The following is a 22080-nucleotide window of genomic DNA, read 5'->3' as shown; positions in this document are numbered from 1 at the left end:
TCTAGCCTTTTGAAGTATAACCTATGGTTTATGAGCACCAATTCAAACAGTGGTTTCAGATCTTGGGTTCTGACCAATCCTTCAGGGCTGCACTTTCTGCATTCAAACCTTGCACTCGCCATTGCCTGAAGAGCTCACCGACATCTCTTTCCTGGTATTACGGTACACAACTTCTCAGAGGCAGTTTGTGTTCTCTGGTAGAGTTCTTGGTTTGCATGCAAAAGATCTCAAGCTCAATATCCCTGCATTGCCTGGTTGCTCAGTTGGTGAGAGCATGGTGCTGATAAGGCTGGCTTGCTGTGCTCTGCTGTCTAATGCTTACAGCAAGCAAGGATTTCTTTTGGATCCCAGCAGATGGAAGACTGGTGGACTGATAGATAAAGAAGGAAATGGTTTATTGATTGGCGAATATTAACAATAAGTTAAGGCAATGCTGCAGAATAGCATCTAGTAAATAACTCAGAATATAAGCTACTAATATCTACAAAAGCAAAGGTTTCTAAAATAGAAAGACAATACAAATTGAGAAATAGACATGAGCTCAACTGCACATCCTGCCCACCTCTAAGAGACTGCTCCGACACTTCAGGCTGGTGGGTGGTAAAAGGTTGGTCCCTGCACTGCTGATTCTTCTGTTCCTTCTAGTTTCTCAGCTCTTTGGTGCTTCTTCAGAGACTAAACTCATTTCCTCAGGCTGGTGCTCTTATAGGCAAAGAAAGGGCTCCATGCCAGGTTGTACAGGTGCTCGCATGATATCATCCTGCCTCCCCTCTGTTCTCGGCAGCAAGCCAAAATTCACGTCTTAAGTGCCAGTTCAATGGCTGGGTCAAGGTAGGCTTGTCCCCTAGTTGACTCTTCTTATCAGGCCAGCTGGCTAGACCTCTGCTTGACACCAACTAACTCCTAATTGTACAGATAGATTTACAGCAAAGCTGCATTGGAAGCAGACACACCATCTAACGACAGATTTCTGCCACGGCCGCTACATTAGATAGATAAAGATTTACTGCTGCAATTACCTCAAGATTGAGAAACGCCACTTTCGGGCATTGCTCGAGCAAAACAAACGCCAAGGTTACAGGTTTGATCCCCATATGCAGGGGTGAGCAAACTTTTTTAGGAGAGGGCTTGTTCACTGCCCCTAAGACCTTGTGGTGGGCCGGACTGTGTGCGCGCACACACACACACGTGGTGGAGGGGGGGGCTTCTCTCTCCCCCAGCCCCTCCCTCCCTGTTTTCCTACCTCCTCCTCCGCTCTGCCTGTGGTTGGGAGCCAGTGATGGTGGCAGTGCCTCTCCTTTCCGGGCCAGCTTTCCCGGGCGCCAGGCGTGGGGCCAACAAGCATGCCATGCTCCAGCCGAAGTCCTGCGATGTGCCCGTCATGATCCCCATGATGGGCAGGTGACGAGTCTGGGCCGCGCCTCGGCTTTGGATTGGCTGGCACCAATCAAAGCCCAGCTCCCTTCCTCTGCAAGGTGGGGAGAAGCCAGGAGGGAGGGAGGTGCCGCTGTGGCGTGTGTGTGTGTGGGGGGGGGGAATGGCAGCTGTTGTTGTTTTTTTTTTGCAAAAAAATGGCACAGCCCAAACAATCACGTCGATCTAAGCGGCGATTCCAGGACTGTCTGCAAGCCGGATCCAGAGGGCAATTGGGCCTGATCCGACCTGCGGACCTTAGTTTGCCGACGCATGCCCATATGGGACTGCTGCATATCCCTGCATTGCAGGGGGTTGGACTATGTGATTCTCAGGATCCCTTCCAACTCTATGATTCTATGATCTCCAGATGGGGCTGAGGGAGACTCCTGCCCAAATACCGTTTCAACACAACATCTTATGCAGAATATGGTGTTTTATGTGTACAGATGCAGATGCATAACATTAAGATTTCAGACAAACCAGATTTGCAAAATGCAAGCATTTGTGGGGTTGTGAGGCTTGTAATTCACTCAAGCTTCCCCTATGTCACAAAGTCACACAAACAAACAAAACCTGAAAAGGGCTCTGCTAGTGAAAGAAAATAGGAAAATTGCCCAGAAGAAGCACATTGTGAGATTAAACCAATTATACAAAATGTTCCCCCTTTTAAAATGAGGCTGTGTTTTTGCACAAGGAAGTCAGGAAGCGAGCACCAAAGAGTTTGCCAGGTGTGTCCTGAACTTTGGGCATTTTACAGCAACTTGTGTAAAAACTGCTGAGCTAGGCAGTCTTGATGACGGAGGGACATCTGGTATACTAAAGAAACTTGCAGGTAAAAAAAGCCCAAATCCTGTAATTAAGCACCACAGTATGTCTTTAAAAGGGGCCTTCACCTTTCGCAGGGGAATTTGCTTGAAATTGTAATGGTGTATTCACGGGGGGAACCTCAGTTCCATGGCTCAATATAGCCTCCTAGGCATCTGTCTCTCTGGCACTCATAACTCTCCAAGGGCCACACGCTTCCCTGACATTGGTTCCCACCCCAAGAGTTTTTGCCTGCCTGGGATGTGCCCTTCAACACCGATAAGGCTTTTTATCTGGATGGAGGATGGAAAGGAGTGAGTGTGGGACACAAATCAGCCTCCTGTACAAAAGTAAAATACATTTGTTGCTCCCCCCACATTCCCCTCTGGCTCCGCCCACCAAAGGCGCCTGGCCCGCAGAGGTCTCCACACTCCTGGGGGGCTCAGATTTGGGACAGTCCTACTCCAGCAGAGAATATTATTATTAATACCAGCCTTCATCAGAAGACCACAAAATGATACACTGGCAGAGACACTGAACACACTTTTCTCTATCTCTGACTTATCCTGCGCACTCCAGTTCTCCAATTGTCACAGAAACAGAAAACAGGAAATCTGCATTTTATGCAGGGTTTTCTTTGACATCTCCCTACTTACCCAAACGTACTTGCTCTGCAATCCTTTTCAAAAGAGCAAGAAATTGGTGAGGGTTCCCTCCTTTTAAAAATTGTTTTATTTGCATAACAAATGCAAAGGGCCAGCCTCCTTCATCTCTGTTTAAGCTCTGCCTTTCTCCGCCTAGGGTCCCCATTTGCCATTGGACTGCAACTTCCGTCATCCTTAGCTAGCAGGACCAGTGGACAGGGATGATGGGAGTTGTAGTCCAGCTTGGCGTTCAAAACGAAGCAGGGCAAAGGCTAATAGAGTTCTGTCAAGAGAACAAACTGGTCATCACAAACACTCTTTTCCAACAGCACAAGAGACAACTCTACACATGGACACCATCAGATGGGTAGCATCGAAATCAGATTGATTATATTCTCTGCAGCCAAAGATGGAGAAGCTCTATACAGTCATCAAAAACAAGACCTGGAGCTGACTGTGGCTCAGATCATCAGCTTCTTATAGCAAAATTCAAGCTTAAACTGAAGAAAGGGAAAACCGCCAGGCCAGTAAGATACAATCGAAGAATGGAAGAATGGAAGAAATTTAAAATGTATTTGAAAAAATATAGTAAGATTGAAATTTAGAAGGAACTTGGAAGAGATGTTAGACTGCAGATTTAGAATTATGTTAAGTGTTAAGGAAATGTGAAATAATGAATTAAGAAAATAATTTAAGAAAATACGGTTTGTATAATGTAAAGAAATTACTAAAGATGAATGACAATGAACGCAGGAAGGGCAGACGTGAGGAAGTCAAGCAACAATGTTAAGGAAAGAAGCAGTCTTTAACAAATAATTTTTTTGTTTTTCATTTTTGTATTTTGTAGTTTGTTTGTATAGTTTTTATTTTTATATTTGTAATGTGTTTAAAATTGTATCGGTTTATTTTATGTATTTTGTTGATGTTTTGAAAAAAGTTAATAAATACATTTTAAAAAAACAACTAAGATAGTGGCCACTGGTCCCATCACCTCCTGGCAAATAGAAGGCAGTGATTTTACTTTCTTGGGTTCCATGATCACTGATGGTGACAGCAGTGACAAAATTAAAAGACGCCTGCTTCTTGGGAGAAAATGATGACAAACCTAGACAGCATCTTAAAAAGCAGAGACATCACCTTGCCGACAAAGGTCCGTATAGTTAAAGCCATGGTTTTCCCAGTAGTAATGTATGGAAGTGAGAGCTGGACCATAAAGAAGACTGATCACCGAAGAATGGATGCTTTTGAATTATGGTGCTGGAGGAGACTCTTGAGAGTCCCATGGACTGCAAGAAGATCAAACCTCTCCTTTCTGAAGGAAATCAGCCCTGAGTGCTCACTGGAAGGACAGATCCTGAAGCTGAGGCTCCAATACTTATGAGAAGAGAGGATGAGATGGTTGGATGGTGTTCTTGAGGCTACCAACATGAGTCTGACCAAACTGCGGGAGGCAGTGGAAGACATGAGTGCCTGGTGTTCTGGTCCATGGGGTCACGAAGGGTCGGACATGACTAAACGACTAAACAACGGATGAGGACCAAAGGTTTGGAAAGGGGGGAATCACACATGCCACTCTCAAGATGGCGTCTCTCTCCGCCCCGCACTTTTACCAGCACCAAAGATGGTTGACTTCAGTTGACTTCAGATGGGCTAGCTCAGGGAACATGCCCTCAATAAAAATGGCAGCAAAAGCTTCCGCCCTGAGACACGGGCCTGGTTTTGCGGAAGAGAATGCATCGCTTCCCCTTTACTTTCTCTCTTTCAGAGATTCTCTGACGGCACCCGAGATATGGATAAAAGACGCCGTGTCAATTTTCAGCGAGAGACGGGGCACCCAACAGGCCGGGTCCAATTCCCCACCCCGTTCGTCACGGGACCAACCAACATGGCGGCATGAGCGGCGACGGAGCGACGTTCTCGCGGGACGCCGCCCTCAAGATGGCGCTTCCTCTTCTCCCCTTCCCCGCCACACCTCTCAGGGCCGGCGGAAGCGGGTGGGCGTGACCGCGCGGGAGCCGGGACTCGGGCGCCTCCTCGACTCGCTTCCGGGCTGGCGGCGTCCGGGCGGGAGGGAGGCGGCGATGGCTGCGGAGCGGGGGCTGCCGGTGCTGCCGGGGCTGGAGGCCCAGAGGCGGCAGGTCGAGGGCGAGGGGCCTGAGCAGCCCGGGAGGGAGCGCCCGCTTCGAGCCGGAGAGAAGTGGTGAGCGGGGGCGGGGGGGGGGGGCGGGCGGGGGCGCCCCGGGAGGAGACTCTTCCTGGAACCCCCGGGGTCCACTTCTTGCTGCCCGGAGTTCCGCAGATTCCCCTTCCCCCTTCTGATGGGGGTCGTGAGCAACGGGGGCGAAACTTTGCCCGGGGGCAACTGATCTGCCCAGGGCAGCGCCCCCTTCCCGCTCCTTCCTTTTTGTGGGGCAATCAACGCCCTCGAAAGAGCCCCGACCCCCCAGGACCCTCCTTGCAGAGCGGGGAGAATTCCCCCCCCCCCCCATTGGGCTCCATGGGAGGTTTCCTTGCCTCGGGGTAGGATGGAGCTGCCTGGCTGGGCTTCGCGGAGCATTTCCTCTCCCTGGAACCTGGCGGGATTTACCCCCTTAAGATGCCCTCTTTCTGGCTCCCTTAGTCTCCGATGGAAGCAAAATCCTCAAGTTCTTCTGGAGCACATTTCTCATACTGCTGACTTGCTCACTTCCGGAATGAAATTTCTATTCCACTTTTTCCTTTTGGGAGGCAATAGCTGCTCTGAATCAACTTAGCATCTTCTTGCGTTTGGTTGTTTAATTCATTTTCTTCTGTTCCCTTCCTGTGTCTTGTGTACATCAGTGCATTTCCTGAATGTGACCCACTCTTCCTACATGGTTTTTCTTTCTTAAAAAAAGAAATAGAATTTGTGGTTCTAAACTCTTTACCAAAATATGTGTGCTTTGCTGTAGCATTCAAATATTTCTAAACAACTATGTGATTGAAAACCAGTCACCTCCCTTCCCCTTTGTTTTTTTCTTGTGTAGCAGTATTATTGAGGTGACTGTGTCTGTAACAGGAAGGATTTCAATAGGTACTAAGCATGGAGTTATTGTTGGAGAGAGCTGCCCCTGCTCTCCACCTCCTCAGGAGCACTGAGTTGTTGTTTTTAAGGGCTACCTTAGTTTTGGAGGGGGATGATCCCCCATAGACATGTTGTGGGCTTGGTTCCAAAGCCATCTTAACCCCCCCCCCTTACATCCAAGTGCAGTGAAGTTTCGGTTTCTCAGCTGCCCCACCTACAAGGCCAGCCCTCATTTGGTAGCAGTCCCTGTCTCTTTTGCATGAGCACTTGGCGGTCTTCTGTATCCTTGTGTGGCTTTATCTTCTGTGGAAAGAGTTTTAGTTTCACTCTCCATAAACTGGCAAACTTCCTGTTTTTGTCAGACTACCTAGACTCCCTGTGTCAGCTATATATACTTTTCTCCCAGATAGGGTTTAGAGAAACCTTATTTCTCCAACCTGTTTTGTGCCAACTAACATGCAGTTGTGTCTGGGGGAAGACAGTTGGGGAACCACAGCCCAGGTAGTTGTCACAGAGCAGAAAGGCAGAGCTTCCTCATTGCGTTGCAGGGGGTTTACTAGAGGATCTTCGTGTCCCTTCCAACTCTACAGTTCTATGAGGTGCGCAGTCCGATCTTACGCTTCTTTACTTGGAAGCCAGTCATCCCACTGAGTTCAAAAGAGTTTGTTTCCTAGTAAATGTGTGCATAGGATTGCAGCCTAATTGAGATAAGTTTGGTAATAAGTGTGTGACAAGTAAGTCAGTTCACATTGCATACCAGCTTCAAGCTTCTAGTCCATTGCTTTTTGACCAGTGTGCTGTGGCACCCTGGGGTGACATGAGGAACATTCAGGGGAGCCCTGGGGGGCCATCCTTTCATTAACTTGAAGCCCATATCTTCCTGCATTATTTTTTCCTCTGAGGAACATTCAGGGGAGTTGACACTTTTAACTTGCAGCCCATTATCTTCCTGAAATAAAACACTGGCAAAAAAAAGTGGGGAAACATTTTTGCCTGACTGTTTATCTTCTTAAAATCTCCCCCTCCCTACACACAAACAAGAATCCTCCCCAACTTCAGTAACGATAACAGTTCCTTAGTTTTACACATGTTTGCTTGGGTTCCCATTGACACTTGTATTCCCACTTACACATGTCCAAAAGGGGCAGGGCAGAACAGAGAAGTCCCCACTTAATGCCCGTCCTGTAATGGAACCCCAGGGTAAGTGGCTTCCACAGGGGAGCTGCAGAAAGATTGTGGTTGGTTGAGGGAGCTGTGGACCCCACAAGGTTGAAAACCACTGTTCTAGTCCTTCCAGTAGCACCTTAGAGACCAACTACCGGTAAGTTTGTTATTGGTATGAGCTTTTGTGTGCATGCTTAGTTGGTCTCTAAGCTGCTACTGGAAGGATTTTTTAAATTTTGTTTCGACTACGGCAGACCAACACGGCTACCTACCTGTAATTGTTCTAGTCCTTGTTTTTTTAAAACTCTCTACGCCTCTCCTGTGCCCTTCATTCTGCACAGGCTCCGCTGCTGTTTCTCCTCTCTGCTCCTGCTCACACAATGGGCTGAGACAAGAAAGCTGCTGCAGTTACTGCTTGCACAGTTCCAGTTTGGTTCCCCACTTAATTTCCTCCCCATGACTCACTAGTGGGAGGAGCCAGCCGTGCATGGCAGTGAATGAGTGTCATGATCAATATGTAGCTCCCTGGGAAGCTGGTGCAGACTCACCCAGGAGAGGGGGTTGAACTGCTTTCAACAAGCTGTTTGTCCCCCTGTGGTAGCCCTCAGGGATCCCCCAGCCACTGGTTTCCCCAGCCTGAGAAGAACTTAGAACTTTTTCCTAGCATTAAAAATGTTTCCTGGACAATTAGTGGTCTTCATTGATCCTGAGTTAGAACTAGTCTGGGCCTGAAATCGTGAGCAAAGGAAAGAGAGACTATATATTAGACTTGGCAGGCTTTTTAGCTACACAGAACTCTTTGCTGGGCTAATGTTTGTCTAACTAAAAGGCATGCTTTCATTTCATGTGTTGCTTCTTGTGGGTGAAAGCCTTGAGGAATTTCAAGGATGCTGGCTTTATCAGATGATGTAGCTCCTAGGTTCTCAGTGGGACTGTGCCATTGGATGCTGAGTCAGCATAACACCTGCAAGCTGGGATCTTGCCTTTGGGTCCCCCTGCCTCAGCCCTTCCCATTCCTCCTCGCCCCATAGAGCTTGCCTGGATGGAGGCACTACCCAGGGCTGAGCTCAGTTGGTGAGTGTGTGCCATTGGATGTAGGGAAGAGGAGAGGGGAGTCTTCCCCTTACCTTCCCCACCTCTTTCCTTAATGTGCAGAGACCCCTGCACAGTCACAAAAGGACGGAAGCTGAGTGTTCTGCACTTGAACTTAGGTTAATGTCCAAGACAATATTACAACGAAGGGGTTCAAACCTTGATGCTGCTGCTGCTAGAACAAAGTTTCCTCCGTGAAAAGGGTGGAAACTTCGAGGTGGTCTGCTTAAAACACACCAAATATGTATTTAAGATTGTGCCGACCCCTTTTATGGCCCCTGTGGTTTGTGTCAAGCCGCCAGAGATGTGACTGGAAGATCAGGTGGAGGCTCTGCTGCCGTCAGGTTGCTCCTTGCCCTCTTGTGCGGCTGGTGTTAAGGGGACAGCCTGTTCCCTTCCGTGGACGTCTTAATATAGTGCCCCAGGGCAATAGGAGAGGGAACTGTTTTTCAGGATGGGACACATATTTCATCGTCTGAGCTGACCCTATGGTGGTATAAAGGGGTAATATAAAATCAAGCACCTTGGGGGTGGAATGCAGGTTTTTCTGCCCATGGGAATCCAGGCTGTTGGCTAGGAAGGAAGGAGATTATGGGCAGGGATCTTGGTTTACTGCCAAGCAGAAAATTAAAACTGACTTCTGTAGACAATCCACATCTGCAAGTTGAATGCAAGAATAAATTATGCAAATAATTGAGGCTACAAGATTTAATCCATTTAATTGAAAGACTCTTACTTCGAATGTCCCAAGTGTTTCATATACATTGCACAATACTCTGCATGTCTAAGGAGGAAGTCTTGCTGAGCTCAGTGGGGCTTACTCCCAAGTAGGCGAGTGTTGGATTGTAGTCTAATTCTTACACAGTGACCCTGCAAAATGGGATGAGGAAATGTGTGCCCTCCGGGTCTTGGCTGGACTAAAATTCCAGTTTTTGCAGAGCATTGGCCATGCTGGTCAGGGTGATGGCAGCTGATGTCTGGAGGGACCTCCATTGCCCTGCCCCTGCAGGGTGTGAGGAATGGCCATTTCTATCCAGTAGTTGCAAATTGTATGTAGGGTTGGGGTTGAGACTGAATGGCAGGGGCTTGGCTGGTAAATTCATAGCTAAGTTGATATTTGAACCAGGAGCAACTGGAAGGGGTTATTTTATTCTGTGGGGCTGCAGGTGAGGGCCTTTCCTTCTAATGGTGAGTGGCAATTCACAATTTGATAAGCAAAAGTTACCTTGTGCATCCTTTCGCATTGCAACAAAGCACATAGATTGAAGTGTGGGTAATATGTGTGTGTGTGTGTGTGTGTGTGTGTGTGTGTGTGTGTGTATATGTATATATATATATATATATATATATATATATATATATATACTTTAAAGTTAAGCCACAGTTTGGTTCAAGGTGTTTACTTAACTAAATATTTTTAGATGGTGGGCCTAGAAATAACTTACAATTTCTTAGGCACACCCTGTTTGCTTTCAGTCGAAGCTGACCGTGTTGCCCATCTTTACTGAGAAGTGGAGGAGAGGAGGACTTTGGATATTAGCAGACCTGGGCGAGCTGGTACTGGGTCTGTGACAGGAAGCAGCTGAAGGGAGCCATGACCTGCCTCCTCCTTATCTGACTCAGCAATATCGAAAGCAACATGATGGCCAGAAACAATTACAGGATAGAAAACTTTATGGAATAATGCAGTTTGATAGTTTTGATGTTTTGCATTATTCCATAAAGTTTTCTATACTGTAATTGCTTCTGGCCATCATGTTGCTTTCGATATTGCTGAGTCATATTTTGCAACACAGGGGTTTGTTTGTTTACTCCTCCTTATCTGAGCCTTTGGCTAGTGTGATTGTTAACTTTTTAAAGCTTATCTCTGTGGTCAAGAGGACTAGAATTTGCTATTTCAATCAAAATAGTGGGAATTCTCAGTTGTCTGGATTGATAAGCTGCAAGCAGATGTATGCAGTATTTGGCACAGTTGCAAGGCCTTGGATGGAGACTTAGCTTTCCTTGTGGAGGAGGCATCGTTCCTGACCCTGTTTGGGGTAGAGGGTGGATAGAGAAGACTTGCCTGCTTATGTTTACGCACATTGGTGTGGTTCTGGATTTGAACTTGCTGTTTTTTTGCCCACAGGTATTTGCTGGAGAATCATTGGTACAAACAGTGGAGAGCATACGTGGAATCTGGAGATCAGAACTCCATCTCTTTCCCTGGACGGATCAACAATGCTGAGCTCTTTGAAGGTACAGCTTCCTCTGCCCTATTATTTTATTTTGAGATTATTTCCTTCTTCCCTTGACATACGTTCCCAGGGCAGCATGGCTAGATGAAAACCAGCACTATGTCATTTTTATCCCCATCCTCCAAGGAGCTCAGAATGTCATTCATTTTATCCAGACAACAACCCTGTGGGGTAGATTGGGCTAAGATGTAGCAACAGATCCAAAGATGCCCAGTCAGCTGCTCGTCTGTCTGTCTGTCTGTCTGTCTGTCCCAGAGCTAGCTCCTCAATGCAGTTGCTGTATCATGGAAGGGGAAATGTGTTGGAAGTTGAGAAATAGCTTTCCCGTCTTACAGCAGGGAGTTATGCTGATGAAGGTCCTGTGCCAGCCTTTCTCCTTCTCCACAGACAGACGGCCCTATTGGATTTCAAGCCTTTTTCCTTCCCTCCTTCCTTCCTCCCAGATACAGAGTCATACCGGTTGAAGGATAGACTGGTGGAGCATGAGGAATACGTTCTGGTGCCAGAGGAGGTCTGGAACAAGCTGGTGAGCTGGTATGGCCTTGAGCATGACCAGCCAGCCATTGAACGCAAGGTGAGAAGTTTGTAGCTTAGAGAGCATGGACTGATGGGGAATCTGTGCTCCTGATATTGGGATTCCCAGCTGCCATCACATCCCTGAGTGTTTGATTCCTACAACGTCTGGACGGCCACAGGTTGTCCCCCCCCCCCCGCCCCAGAGCGTCAGCACTGGCATATTCTGCTGTGACAAAGGGAGAGGAGGAGAGATGGAGCTTTTGAGAATGAGGTAGAGAATTGGAAGGAAGGGAGGAGGAGAGGCTCCCCACCCCACCCCATTCTAACCTGATGTGCATATTGTGTGTGAGAGAATTTATCTTATCTAGAAGCCAGTTTCCTCCATTCAGTCACACTCTAGGAAGATCAATAGGGGGCACTCTGGCTGGGACTTCCCTTGGTTCTCAGTGGAGAGAGGGTTGCCCAAGAGTCACGGTGGTTAGGCAACTGGCACAGTCTCCACACCAAAGGTACCCTGAGGTCAGCCTTCATTTCCACCTGTGCACCCAAGTGCTTTCTGTTCACTCTATGCAGAAAAGTCCACGGAGACCCTCTTTGAGGTTTATGGACCCTCAGCCCTTGGAAACCAATGTCTGGCCCCCTCTAGCAGGCGTCCGGCAATGGATGGCATCTCCACCCTTAGCTCAGATTGCTCCCAATGCAGAAGCTCTCATTCTTTGCCCGCTTTCCAGTAACAGGCCATTTAGCTCAGGTTATAGACAGTGCTTTTTCTGGGGGGGGGATGCAGGGGTACGAATACCCCTAAACATTTTGTGAATCTAAATTTGGCCTCATTGAGGAGCAGTATTTCAATATGTGTAGGAAAATGAGAGTACCCCTAAACATTTTTTTAGAAAAAAGCACTGGTTATAGAGTACCAAGAGTGTGACAGGAATGTGAGGAGAGGCTGCAGGGCTTTCTGCGTGAAACTCCTCTCCTCATGTCAGTGACAGCAGCTGTCTTGTGTGGAAGAAGAAGAATCTTAACTGGAAGTGTGCTTTATCATTGATCACCAGTGCAGTGCCTGCAGGTGAACATGTGACCCAGAGGGAGCCTTTAGCCAGCTGGTGGCTTTTTGCAAGCCTAACTCCGGCACGGGGGGGGGGGGGCAAGGGCGTTTCCCGCACGCAGTGCTCACATCACTTCCGGTGCTTTGCAGGTGCCCCAATGGACCCCAAAAGCTTGGCAACCCCTGGGCAGCGTAGGTTCCTTCGACGACCTTCATATACGTTTTCTCATAAATTTTTACCACATCCCTGCAATCTAGGTCAGCTGCATTGTTTTGCAGGGGGCACTGAAAAGATTGGTGGGCCTGGTGAGGTCATGGCTGGAGAGAGGCTAACTGGACACATCCCCCTCTGGAGCCATTCTGTTCTCTGGTGGAGCCCAGCATCCTAGCAAGTGCTCTGCTTGTTCCCTTTTGGTGCACAGTGGGCCTCTCTCTCTCTCTCTCTCTCTCTCTCTCGCAGGACCTTAGCTCCCCTTACTTTAAAGGCTGCAGTCCTGTGCTTAGCTCAGCTTGGATTGCGGGGCAGCATCACCTCTGAGCAAAAGACACATGGAGTTGGGCTGTGAAGTTTTATTGAGCTTTTAGCAGAAACTCCCTGCACAGTTTCAGTCTTTTGCCCACACAGCCATAAGAACTAGAAACTCACTGTTTGTGGAGAAACTGTGCTTTTCCTGTTTTTAATGTACTGCTGCTGTCGTAGAGTCGAACAGAACAACGTATTCCACATTGCTCAGAAATACTGATGTTCCTCAAGGATCCTTGGTGTTGGCAGAGAAGAAATGCATTGCTTCAGAGAAGAAATTGCATTGCCCCATCCCCTTTAATGGTACACTGTCTCTTACTGACGGATGCAGTTCTGATTCTTCCTTCTCAGGTGGTGGATCTTTCCAGCATGCAGAAAGTGGAGGTTTACCTGGTGGAACTTTACCTTTGCCAGCACAGTGACATGGACAACCCTGTCACTGCCCAGTTTAGCCGAATGGACGTTATCGGTAAGGACCCAGATGGTGGAGACAAGTTGAAGACTGGCTGTGAGGAGAAGGAATAAGGCCCAGGATTCTTGGAGCATTAGACAGTCTCACAGAGGGACCATTTCTCCTTGGGTCACGTACAGTGCTTTTTTTCCTTAAAAAATGTTTAGGGGTACACTCATTTTCACTCAAGAAAATCCATTTTGTAGTTCAAATCGGGGAAAATTCATACATTAAATTGGACAAAAGTACAAAGAACATGCATTACCTCATATTACGCAGCTGACAGCTCACAGTAACTTCCACATTGGCATGAGGTGCTAGATTCCAACTCCTACCTCACACATTAAACACTCGCTTCCCTCTGAGACTCAGAAACACCGTGACAGGAAATGAGGCCACCATCGGGGGTGGCAACGGAACTGACGATTCACTGTACTAGAGAAGAAACTAAAAAAAATAATTTTAAGTTTCTTTTCCTATTAGATTCACAAAACGTTTAGGGGTATGCATACCCCTGCGTACCTTCAGAAAATAGCACTAGCCACGTATCTATTTTAAACATAAATAAATAAAACAACCTCTTTCCTTCACCTAGAAACGGTGCTGAAGGAAGCCCGACGCCAGTTTTCTGTTCCAGTAGAGGCCGAGACAAGGCTGTGGGTGAAGAACTCAGACGGCTCATGTGAGCGGCTACGGAACTTGCAGATGACGGTGTTGGATGCCTGCCTCAGTTCAGGGCAGGTAACGCTCCTATCGCCAGGGTCTGGGGCTGCTTTGCAGGCAGAAGATCTCAGGATCCATCCCTGGCATGTCCATTCAAAGCAGGTGTGAGGAACCTCTGCCCAGATGTTGCTGAACCAGAACTGCCACCAGCCACCACCAGGAGGGCCAAGAGGGATGGGCATTGCAGTTCAGCAAGATCTGGGGGGCCAACGGTTTTCCACACCTGAGTCCAAGGGTTTGAGTTGGCCTTGGAGAGCTACGGCCAGTTGGCCTAGTCTGCTCTGAGCTCACTGGTCAGCCTGGGCTAGAGGGAGCAATAGCCTGGTGGGATAGGAAGGATGGCTTCATATCCTCTTGGGGTCCCCAGTGTGGAGCCTCTGTGTGTGGCTTTGAGACCATAATGAGGAGCATTTGTGTTTAAGCTCATCCTTCCAGAATCTCTAGCCAGCTCCCCTCCTGCACAAGCCACAGGCTAGCCTTCAAGGGGATCAGATCACCACAACCCCTGACCTGGACTTGGATCCCTGGGTTGTCTTCCCCTCTCCTACACTGGATTCTAATAAAGAACAGAGAAGAGTCCATCGCATAAGCTTGATTTAAAACCAGCCCATACCCTCTTGCTGTTCCTGCCATTAAAAAACAACAACACAAAACTGGAGTGATGGAGGGAGATGAGGCTGAGGGGGCAAGAAAAGAAGAATCAGTTGCCTTGCCTTCAGACAGACACCTGCGCTAGCACCTCCCTCACTGCCCCATTCCCTTTTTTAAAACAAAGTGTGCTGGAGTTAGTTAAACAGTTTCAAAATGTACGTGAGTGTGTTAAGATGCTTGCCACCAGTTTGCCTTTTCTGGCCCCCAGCTGTTTTTGACTGAAGGAATAGCAGCTTCTATTATGAGCCCCTTGTCCAGATACATGGCAGTTATCCCTTCCTTCCTTCTTGCCTTCCTTCCTTCTTTCCTTCCTTCCTTCCTTCCTTCTTTCCTTCCTGCTTCCTTCCTTCCTTCCTTTGTCTCCTCCCCCTCCCCCTGCTGGCACCTGCACTCCTGCCAGGTGGTGGTAATGGAGACCAGGAGTAGGACGGCACTTGGCCCAGCTCTAGACCACATATCATGTGAGTACCTGCACGTGGTGTTTGCACAGCTCCAAAGCAGATAGTCGGGTGTCAAGGAATGGTGGGAGGAACCAGCTGGAGAACCCCAAGGGAAGAGGCTCATAGCCCAGAGATTTGTGGTGGGACGACAATGCGGGCCAGAGGAAGAAGACTGGGAAGAGGAGGTGGTGGAAGCTGAAGGGTAACAGGTCTTAGTGAGCAGGGAGAGTCTGTGGCAGAGAGCAGTCCAGACTCGGAGGCAGAGCAGAGTCCGGCTGCTGAAGAATCCAGGGGGTCTCAAAATATATTTGTGTACACACCTACAGCAGCACGCGTGGTGTCTTGCACAGAAATGGAAGGAGGGCACGACACCAACAAGGAAGAATGGCAGTTGATATTGGCAGAATATATAGAAATGGCTGATCTGATGAGTAGACTAAGATCAGTATGAAAGAATTTTTAAGGAAGGTTGGAAAAGATATTTGAAAAAAAATATTATAAACATATTAAAATGTTAACAGCATTAGAATAAATTCAGCAGTAAGAAATATATTGATACAAAATGAGAAATGGGGTGCGCACGACGGAATAGAATATGTAGTAGAAAAAGTTAATAAAATGAATATCGGATGGGGGGGGAGGGAAATCAACGATAAATGTATGTTTTGTATTTGGACTTAAAGTTATCTGTTTAAAGTTGTAAAAAAAATGAAAATGATAAAAAAGTAATAAAAAGGAACATGGGTGTGTGTGGTGTCTCCTCCTCCTGGTGAGGCCAGCCCTCCCCCTGGTGTCCCAGAACCAGAAGAGGCATGAAGAGGGTGGAGGAGAGGTTGGCTTTATGCGGGCACAGTTTCCAGTTGCTTGGGGAAAACCCTGGAGAGGAGGGGACTTAGGCAGCTGTGAGAGGTGGGCACCTTCTGTCTCAGTATTGGCTTCATGCAGGCAAGACTTACTGGAGATGCGCTGCTGTGCTCATTAGCCTGACACTCCTGTGCCGAACGTGTTTTTGCAATTAAAGAGTTAACTGCAACTTGTGCACTGTGATTTACTGCGGACTGGCTCCTGACCCTGGTCCACATCCTCCCGGCTGCCATTCTTCACAGTCTCCCTCTTTTCCCCACCCTCTCAGGAAGAACTCCCTCGAGGACGAGGAACTCTATCAGGGCCAGCCTGGTGTCTGCGGTCTCACCAACTTAGGCAACACCTGCTTCATGAACTCTGCTTTGCAGGTATGAGGCGCAGGCTGTGGCAGGCGCAGAGCTGGGAGCCAGGACGGCATAGCTGGTTAAGTGGATGGACTAGGGCCAGGGAGACCCGAGTTCAAATTCCCCCGCTGACCATGGCACTTGCCAGGTGGTCTTGGACCAGTTGCTGTCTCTTTAATGCCTAACCCACCTTGCTGTGGGAATAAAAATGAAGGCTGGTGGGGGAGAAGAGCAGCCGACTCTGCCTTGAGCTCCTTGTAGGACATGAGCACAGTAAATAAAAATGGAGGCTTGGTGGAGTGAGGGGCTGTTGCTTGGAGGCTGAGCCCTTTGGTCCAAAGGAGGGTTTTGCTTGAGCTTGCTAGCAGGGTGTGCTGTTGTTGCAGTTCTCCATCTGCCCACTAGTGGGGAGTAAAATAGCAAAACTTGCTGCTGTCTGCTGGAAAGACTTGAAGCAGTTCTCCAGTTGTTGTTGTTGTTGTTGTTCTTGTTGTTGTTACCATTTATTAAATTTGTCTACCGCCCTACACCTGTAGATCGCAGGGGTTAGGTGTTGGTGGGTTAACTGGAACTGGAACCTTGGCTGTGGGAGGGTAGTTGGATTCTGGGTTGGGGGGGGGAATGCTGAACTGGGGAACGCTGTCTTTTCCTATTATTATTATTATTATTATTATTATTATTATTATTATTATTATTATTATTATTATTATTATTATTATTTCTCACCAGATCTAGTATGCCACTGCCCAATGTTCGCAGTTGCTTTGTTTTTGTTCTTGACCACCAGCTACAGAATGTGAGGAAAGGTAGATTTAAAGTAAACTTCCAGGCCTGCTGCTTTTTCCACGAGGGAGGGGGCCGCCCATGGATCCTCCTAAGGCAGAGAAGCCAAGTGGTCAGGTCCCCCACCTCAGACTGGTGAGCCGCTTAATATTGTGTCCTTAGAAGGCTCTCTGAGCTGCTTGAGGAGCCGCCAGGAAGCAAAGAGGCAAAGAAATGCCAAGATAAATATCATGGTTTGGGGGAAATGAGTCTTCTGTGCAGGTCTCAGTGCGTTCTTGGAAGTTTATTTTCACTCTCTTGTACCTAAAGATTTGCTTGGAATACACAAGCAGCTGAGGTTCTCAGGATATGCAAGACCTGTTCCGTTCTGGAATTGCTGAGCTCCTTCTATGGACTATGGTCCTCTTTCTCTCTCTCAGTGTCTCAGCAATGTGCCCCCTCTTACTGAGTATTTCCTCAACAACCGCTACCTGGACGAGCTGAACTTCAGCAACCCCCTGGGCATGAAGGGTGAGATTGCCGAGGCCTACGCTGACCTCATCAAGCAGCAGTGGTCTGGCCACCACCGCTCCATCGTGCCTCGCATGTTTCAAGGTGAGCTTCCTCCCCCCCCCCATTGTGCTTTCTCTCGCCATCTTCCTTGGGGCTTAAGGCCACCCTCTTGGCGTTCCTCTTCCCTGCAGACCAAAGTGGGCCATTTTGCCTCCCAGTTCCTTGGCTACCAGCAGCACGATTCCCAGGAGCTGCTCTCCTTCCTGCTTGACGGGCCTGCATGAGGACCTCAACCGGGTCAAGAAGAAAGAGTACATAGAGCTGAAGGATGCAGCAGGGAGGCCAGATGAGGTGAGCAGGGTGTGCAGGGCCCGGCAGCGTTGGGGATTTCAATTCTGGGGCCCAGTCACTTTTGCGTTGTTTTTTTAAATGAATGCAGCACGTTGGGAGTAAACCTGGGCAAACTTGCAACCTTCTCAGTTGTGATTTCCATGCTCTCTGTGTGTTGCTTCCATAGGAAGTTCAGTGGTTTGCTGAGTCTTTGGTAGTCTTGACCCTCAGTGTAGCTTCACGGAACAGGTCACTAGCTCCCTGGTTGTAACACATGGTGGAAAACTGAGAGGTGCTGACTCGGCCAAAGCTTTTTCACTGGCGGATGATGAATTTGGAGGCTGTTTGAGGCGGTGCCTGAGCAGAGATGGGGAGCCTGTGGTCCTTGAGATTTCTGGTGGACAGTAATTCCTGAGCCATTGACCACACGGATGGTGGCTGATGGGACTTGGGGTCTGACAGTAACTGGAAAGCCGCAGGTCCTCTACTGCTGCTTTAGAAGGTGGGATGCAGGAAATACTCTTGTCACTGGATGTTCAGTTCAGTTCATAATGTTAATGAATTTCTGGAGCCTTCTACCGCTGTACAGTATCTCAGGTGACTACACATCCCACCTTCGCCTCCACAGCCGGGCAAAGAGGACGTTAGCTTTGCCCTTGGGCTTCCAAGCAAGAGGGAAGCTGGAAGAGAGCCCTGTCCTTGAGGGGGTTTGCAGGAGGTCTCTGTGCTTTGCAGGCAGCTCAGTGCTGTTTCTAAGGCAGCTTTCCTCCCCCTGGATGCTTGGCCTGCAATCCCATTAGCCCTGACCAGCACAGAGCTGTAGCCCCAAACCTCTGGTGGGCAGCAGTGGGACAAAGGCTTTTCTGAGGTCTCAACTGCCAGCCTTGCGTCCTGGAAACTGATTTATCAGCTAGGCCTGTGCCTGGGTTTTGGGTGTATTATTTTGGAACCCTTGGCAGTGATGTGCCCCTTGCTAGAGGGAAGCCAGCAGGGGCAGAGAGCCCTGTCCTTCCTTCAGCTCTTCCTTCTCCCTCCCAGGAAGTAGCGGAGGAAGCGTGGCGGAACCACAAGCGCCGCAACCACTCCATCATTGTCGACATCTTCCATGGGCTCTTCAAGTCAACGCTGGTGTGTCCCGAATGTGGCAAGGTTTCGGTGACCTTTGACCCCTTCTGCTACCTCAGTGCTCCCTGCCATCAGCAAGGACCGGGTGATGAGGTTTTCTTCGTGTCCATGGACCCCAGCAAGAAACCCGAACAGGTAAGCAACAAGACGGAAGGTGCCTGGGAAGGTATGAATCAGGATTGAGTCGCTAGGATTTGCAGTAAGGACCAGAAAGCCAGTACCTTGCTTGCCTGCCTGGAGTCTGGTTCAATCCCCAGCACCTTCAGGTGGGGCTTCAAATGTCTCCTGTTTGCAAACCCTGGAGAGCTGCTGGCAGTGCTGAGCTATATTGGGAACCAATGGTGTGGTTGGTACACAGCAGTTTCCTGTAGATACTCTTCCTGCCTGGGTGCACCAGAGAGGCGGTGGCAGGACTTGCTCATACCTGGCAGTGAGCTGAAGGGTGTGACATACAAAGGAGGTGGTCCCCAAGGTGACATCATGGGCGGGGAGACAGGTTCCACCTCATGTCTTAGGTTTGGGCTTCTGGCTTTGTTCCAGGCAGACTCTCAACACTAAATTGAACTTCCTTTTTTCCTTTCTTTGCTTTACAGCACAGACTGATTGTCCCAAAAGCTGGGAAGTGCTAGATCTCTGCCACACCCTCTCCATGCATACAGGGGTGCCTGCTGAGCGGGTGAGTTTGGGGGCAGAGAGAAAAACATCTGATTTTTTTTTAATCGGTAATTTTATTGTATATGTTAAGTAAACTGCTTAGAGATTTTGATTGAATCCGGTTAAATAAATAATCAGTAAAAGAGTTCCCTTAGTTCCTTTTCCCTCTGGTGACTCCGTGTGTCTCTCTTTCTCAGATGATGGTGGCTGACGTGTTCAGTCACCGCTTCTACAAGATCTACCAGATGGAAGAATCTCTCAGCTGCATCCTGGACCGGGACGACATCTTCATGTGAGTGTGGGAGCAGGGGGGCTGCAGTAGAGGAGGGCTGGAGAAGGAAGATGCCTAGGCAGGCTAGGTCTGCAAGAATAGGTACCTGAAGAAGTGTCCATGCACACGAAAGCTTATACCCAGAACAAACTTAGTTGGTCTCTAAGGTGCCACTGGACAATTTTTTTTTTTACTGCGACCAACACGGCTACCTACCTGAATCTGCAAGAATGGGTTTGTGTTGGCTGCACCTGAAGACCAGCAGGGAGGAGCTCTCTTTGAGGAGGGGGCATCTTTGCAGTACCTCTGTGGAACCTGATGTTGGCCAGAGTTGAAGAAATGGGCTCATGTGTACAAAGAGTGCCTTATGGAAGGCATCTAGGAGTTAGTGAGATAATTGAAACTGGCCCTAGAAATAGCATATCTGGGCAGGGACAGAAGTGGCTCTTGTAGCATCCGGCCAGCTATGGAATCCTGCATTGCAGAGGGTTGGACAAGACACCCTTGGGGTCCTTTCCAACTCTGCAATTCTACTATTCTTTCTGCCTGCTGCTGAAATGTATCTGGAGGCCTGACAGGGCCTGCCCTCTGCATATTTATTATATTCTTCCCACCCTTTACTATAACGCCCCAAGGTGTGTTAGAAACAATGAAATTACCACTGTAAAATGAAAACAAAGAACAGCTACAAACATAAAACAAGAAAAGTGTAGAAAGAAAAATGGTTCCATATATATAAAAACCAATGCAAAAACAATTCTGTTTATAGAACTGGTTAAAATAGCTCCAATGCAGACTCAGACTGTGAGAAGGATCTCCACTTCATAACAGTAACAACAACAATGATAATTTTCCCCAGCCATTTGGGCGCTTACAGCATATCTAAAACACTTGTTGAAAGAGGAAGGTCTTGGTGGGTGCCAAAAAGACAACAAATATGCCGAGGGGGGTGGGATTCCAGGGGGCAGGTGCCACCACACTCAAAGCCTTAACTCTACACTTCCTGGTAATATGCATGTCTCATCTTTCGAGGGGGGGCAAGGGGGGCATTGCTTGTTTCCTGCCCCCTCTGGATCTTTCTCTGTCTCCTCCTCCCTCCAGATCGAGGTGTCTGTGTCCACCCTGGAGGATCCGGCCACGGCAGATGCAGTGGTGCTCGCCTGTGTACCTCCGAGAGCGTACCCAGGGCCGCGACTACAGCAACACCTACTATGGGGTGGTGCTCTTTGGCCACCCGCTCCTGGTGTCTGTGCCAACGGGACCAGCTCTCCTGGGACCTCGCTCTATCAGCTCTTGCTGCACCGGCTCTCGTGAGTTCTGGCAGCAGCTTGGCCCCCCCCCCCCAGCCCCTCCAATTCCTCCCAGCCCGAGTGCCCTTCCTGCTTTTGCCTACCTGCTTTGAAGTGGGTGGGAGTGGGTGGGACAGAACTTGCCTAGGGCCTGCCTTGCAGGATGTGCCTGCCGCCCAAAGGCAGTGGGGAGAGTTTTGCCCTAGGTTATTTTTGCCTTTGTATTCTTTTTTGTGTCAGTTCGGCCAGTAGTCTTCAACTTTGTCTAGACCTGAGACCCACCTTAGCCCAAACATATGTATTTGGGGACCTGGGAATGTCGTGTTGCATTTGTATGGAGCTGGTGCTGGTGTGGCTCACCTGTGGTCAGGCTGCTGTCCACTCCTGGATCCCAGCTTTCCAGTTGAAGGCCAGAAGGTGAGATCCAGGTGGTTCAAATGTCCATCTCTTGATTTTACTCCATATCGGAGGGCCAGCAGCTTGTGTGTCTGAACAGTCTCTTGTTTTATAAACCTTGGAGGGGACATGGAACCTTTGTTTCTGGTGGCCTCATTCATGCTTGATGGTAGGCTTCACATAATTGTTCCCATATTTAAAAAGGGCAACCCCTCAGACCCATCTAATTACAGGCCAATCAGCCTCTTGAATGTGATCTGTAAATTATATACAAACCACCTGTGCTTGAAATTGTGTGAATGGTTAGACCAAAATGATTTACTTGAGATTGAACAAGCCGGTTTTACACCTGGGTGTTCCACTATTGATCACTGCCTAGTGCCTGATTATTTTATCTACAAATATGTGAAACGCTGGATGCGGCCTTTGTGGACCTAAGGCAGCATTTGATTCTGTATCTCGGGGAAGGCTTGGCACTAAATTGGCCAGCATGGGTATTAACAGGCGGCTGTTACTTCTGTTAATTAAACTACATGAAAATAATACCCTTCAGATAACACTTGCACAGGATGGCAGACTTTCTAAAAGAATTCCAGTTCAAAAAGGGATCAGACAAGGATGTTTACTGGCTCCATTTTTATTTAACATCTATGTCAATTCTCTGATTACATGCTTTCAAGCAATTGATACTCACGCCCCTGTGTTTTCTAGTGGCAGAAAAGTCCCAATTCTAATGTATGCTGATGATGCTGTACTTCTTTCTCAAACTAAAGTTGGCTT

The 22080-nt window shown here is 48.4% G+C and overlaps 1 protein-coding gene across 1 annotated transcript in view; it reads left to right on the top strand.

The window, feature by feature from the left end:
- Window positions 1-4922: 4922 nt before the first annotated feature.
- Window positions 4923-22080, top strand: part of USP11 (ubiquitin specific peptidase 11) — a 32266-nt gene continuing 15108 nt past the window's right edge. The window contains 18 exon segments of the mRNA XM_033173688.1: window positions 4923-5064; window positions 10292-10401; window positions 10844-10974; window positions 12839-12956; window positions 13534-13679; window positions 14713-14734; window positions 14737-14773; window positions 15885-15984; window positions 17163-17333; window positions 17424-17507; window positions 17509-17586; window positions 18604-18825; window positions 19284-19311; window positions 19314-19366; window positions 19542-19640; window positions 20717-20773; window positions 20775-20877; window positions 20880-20925. Of these exon segments, the coding sequence (XP_033029579.1) occupies window positions 4946-5064; window positions 10292-10401; window positions 10844-10974; window positions 12839-12956; window positions 13534-13679; window positions 14713-14734; window positions 14737-14773; window positions 15885-15984; window positions 17163-17333; window positions 17424-17507; window positions 17509-17586; window positions 18604-18825; window positions 19284-19311; window positions 19314-19366; window positions 19542-19640; window positions 20717-20773; window positions 20775-20877; window positions 20880-20925 (1724 nt within the window). The 5' untranslated portion in view covers window positions 4923-4945.

This window comes from Lacerta agilis, chromosome 16 (genome assembly GCF_009819535.1).
Source record: "Lacerta agilis isolate rLacAgi1 chromosome 16, rLacAgi1.pri, whole genome shotgun sequence".
In the NCBI taxonomy this organism is placed as follows: domain Eukaryota; kingdom Metazoa; phylum Chordata; class Lepidosauria; order Squamata; family Lacertidae; genus Lacerta; species Lacerta agilis.
Note: the sequence above shows the minus strand (reverse complement) of the source record. Positions and strands in the feature narration are given on the sequence as shown.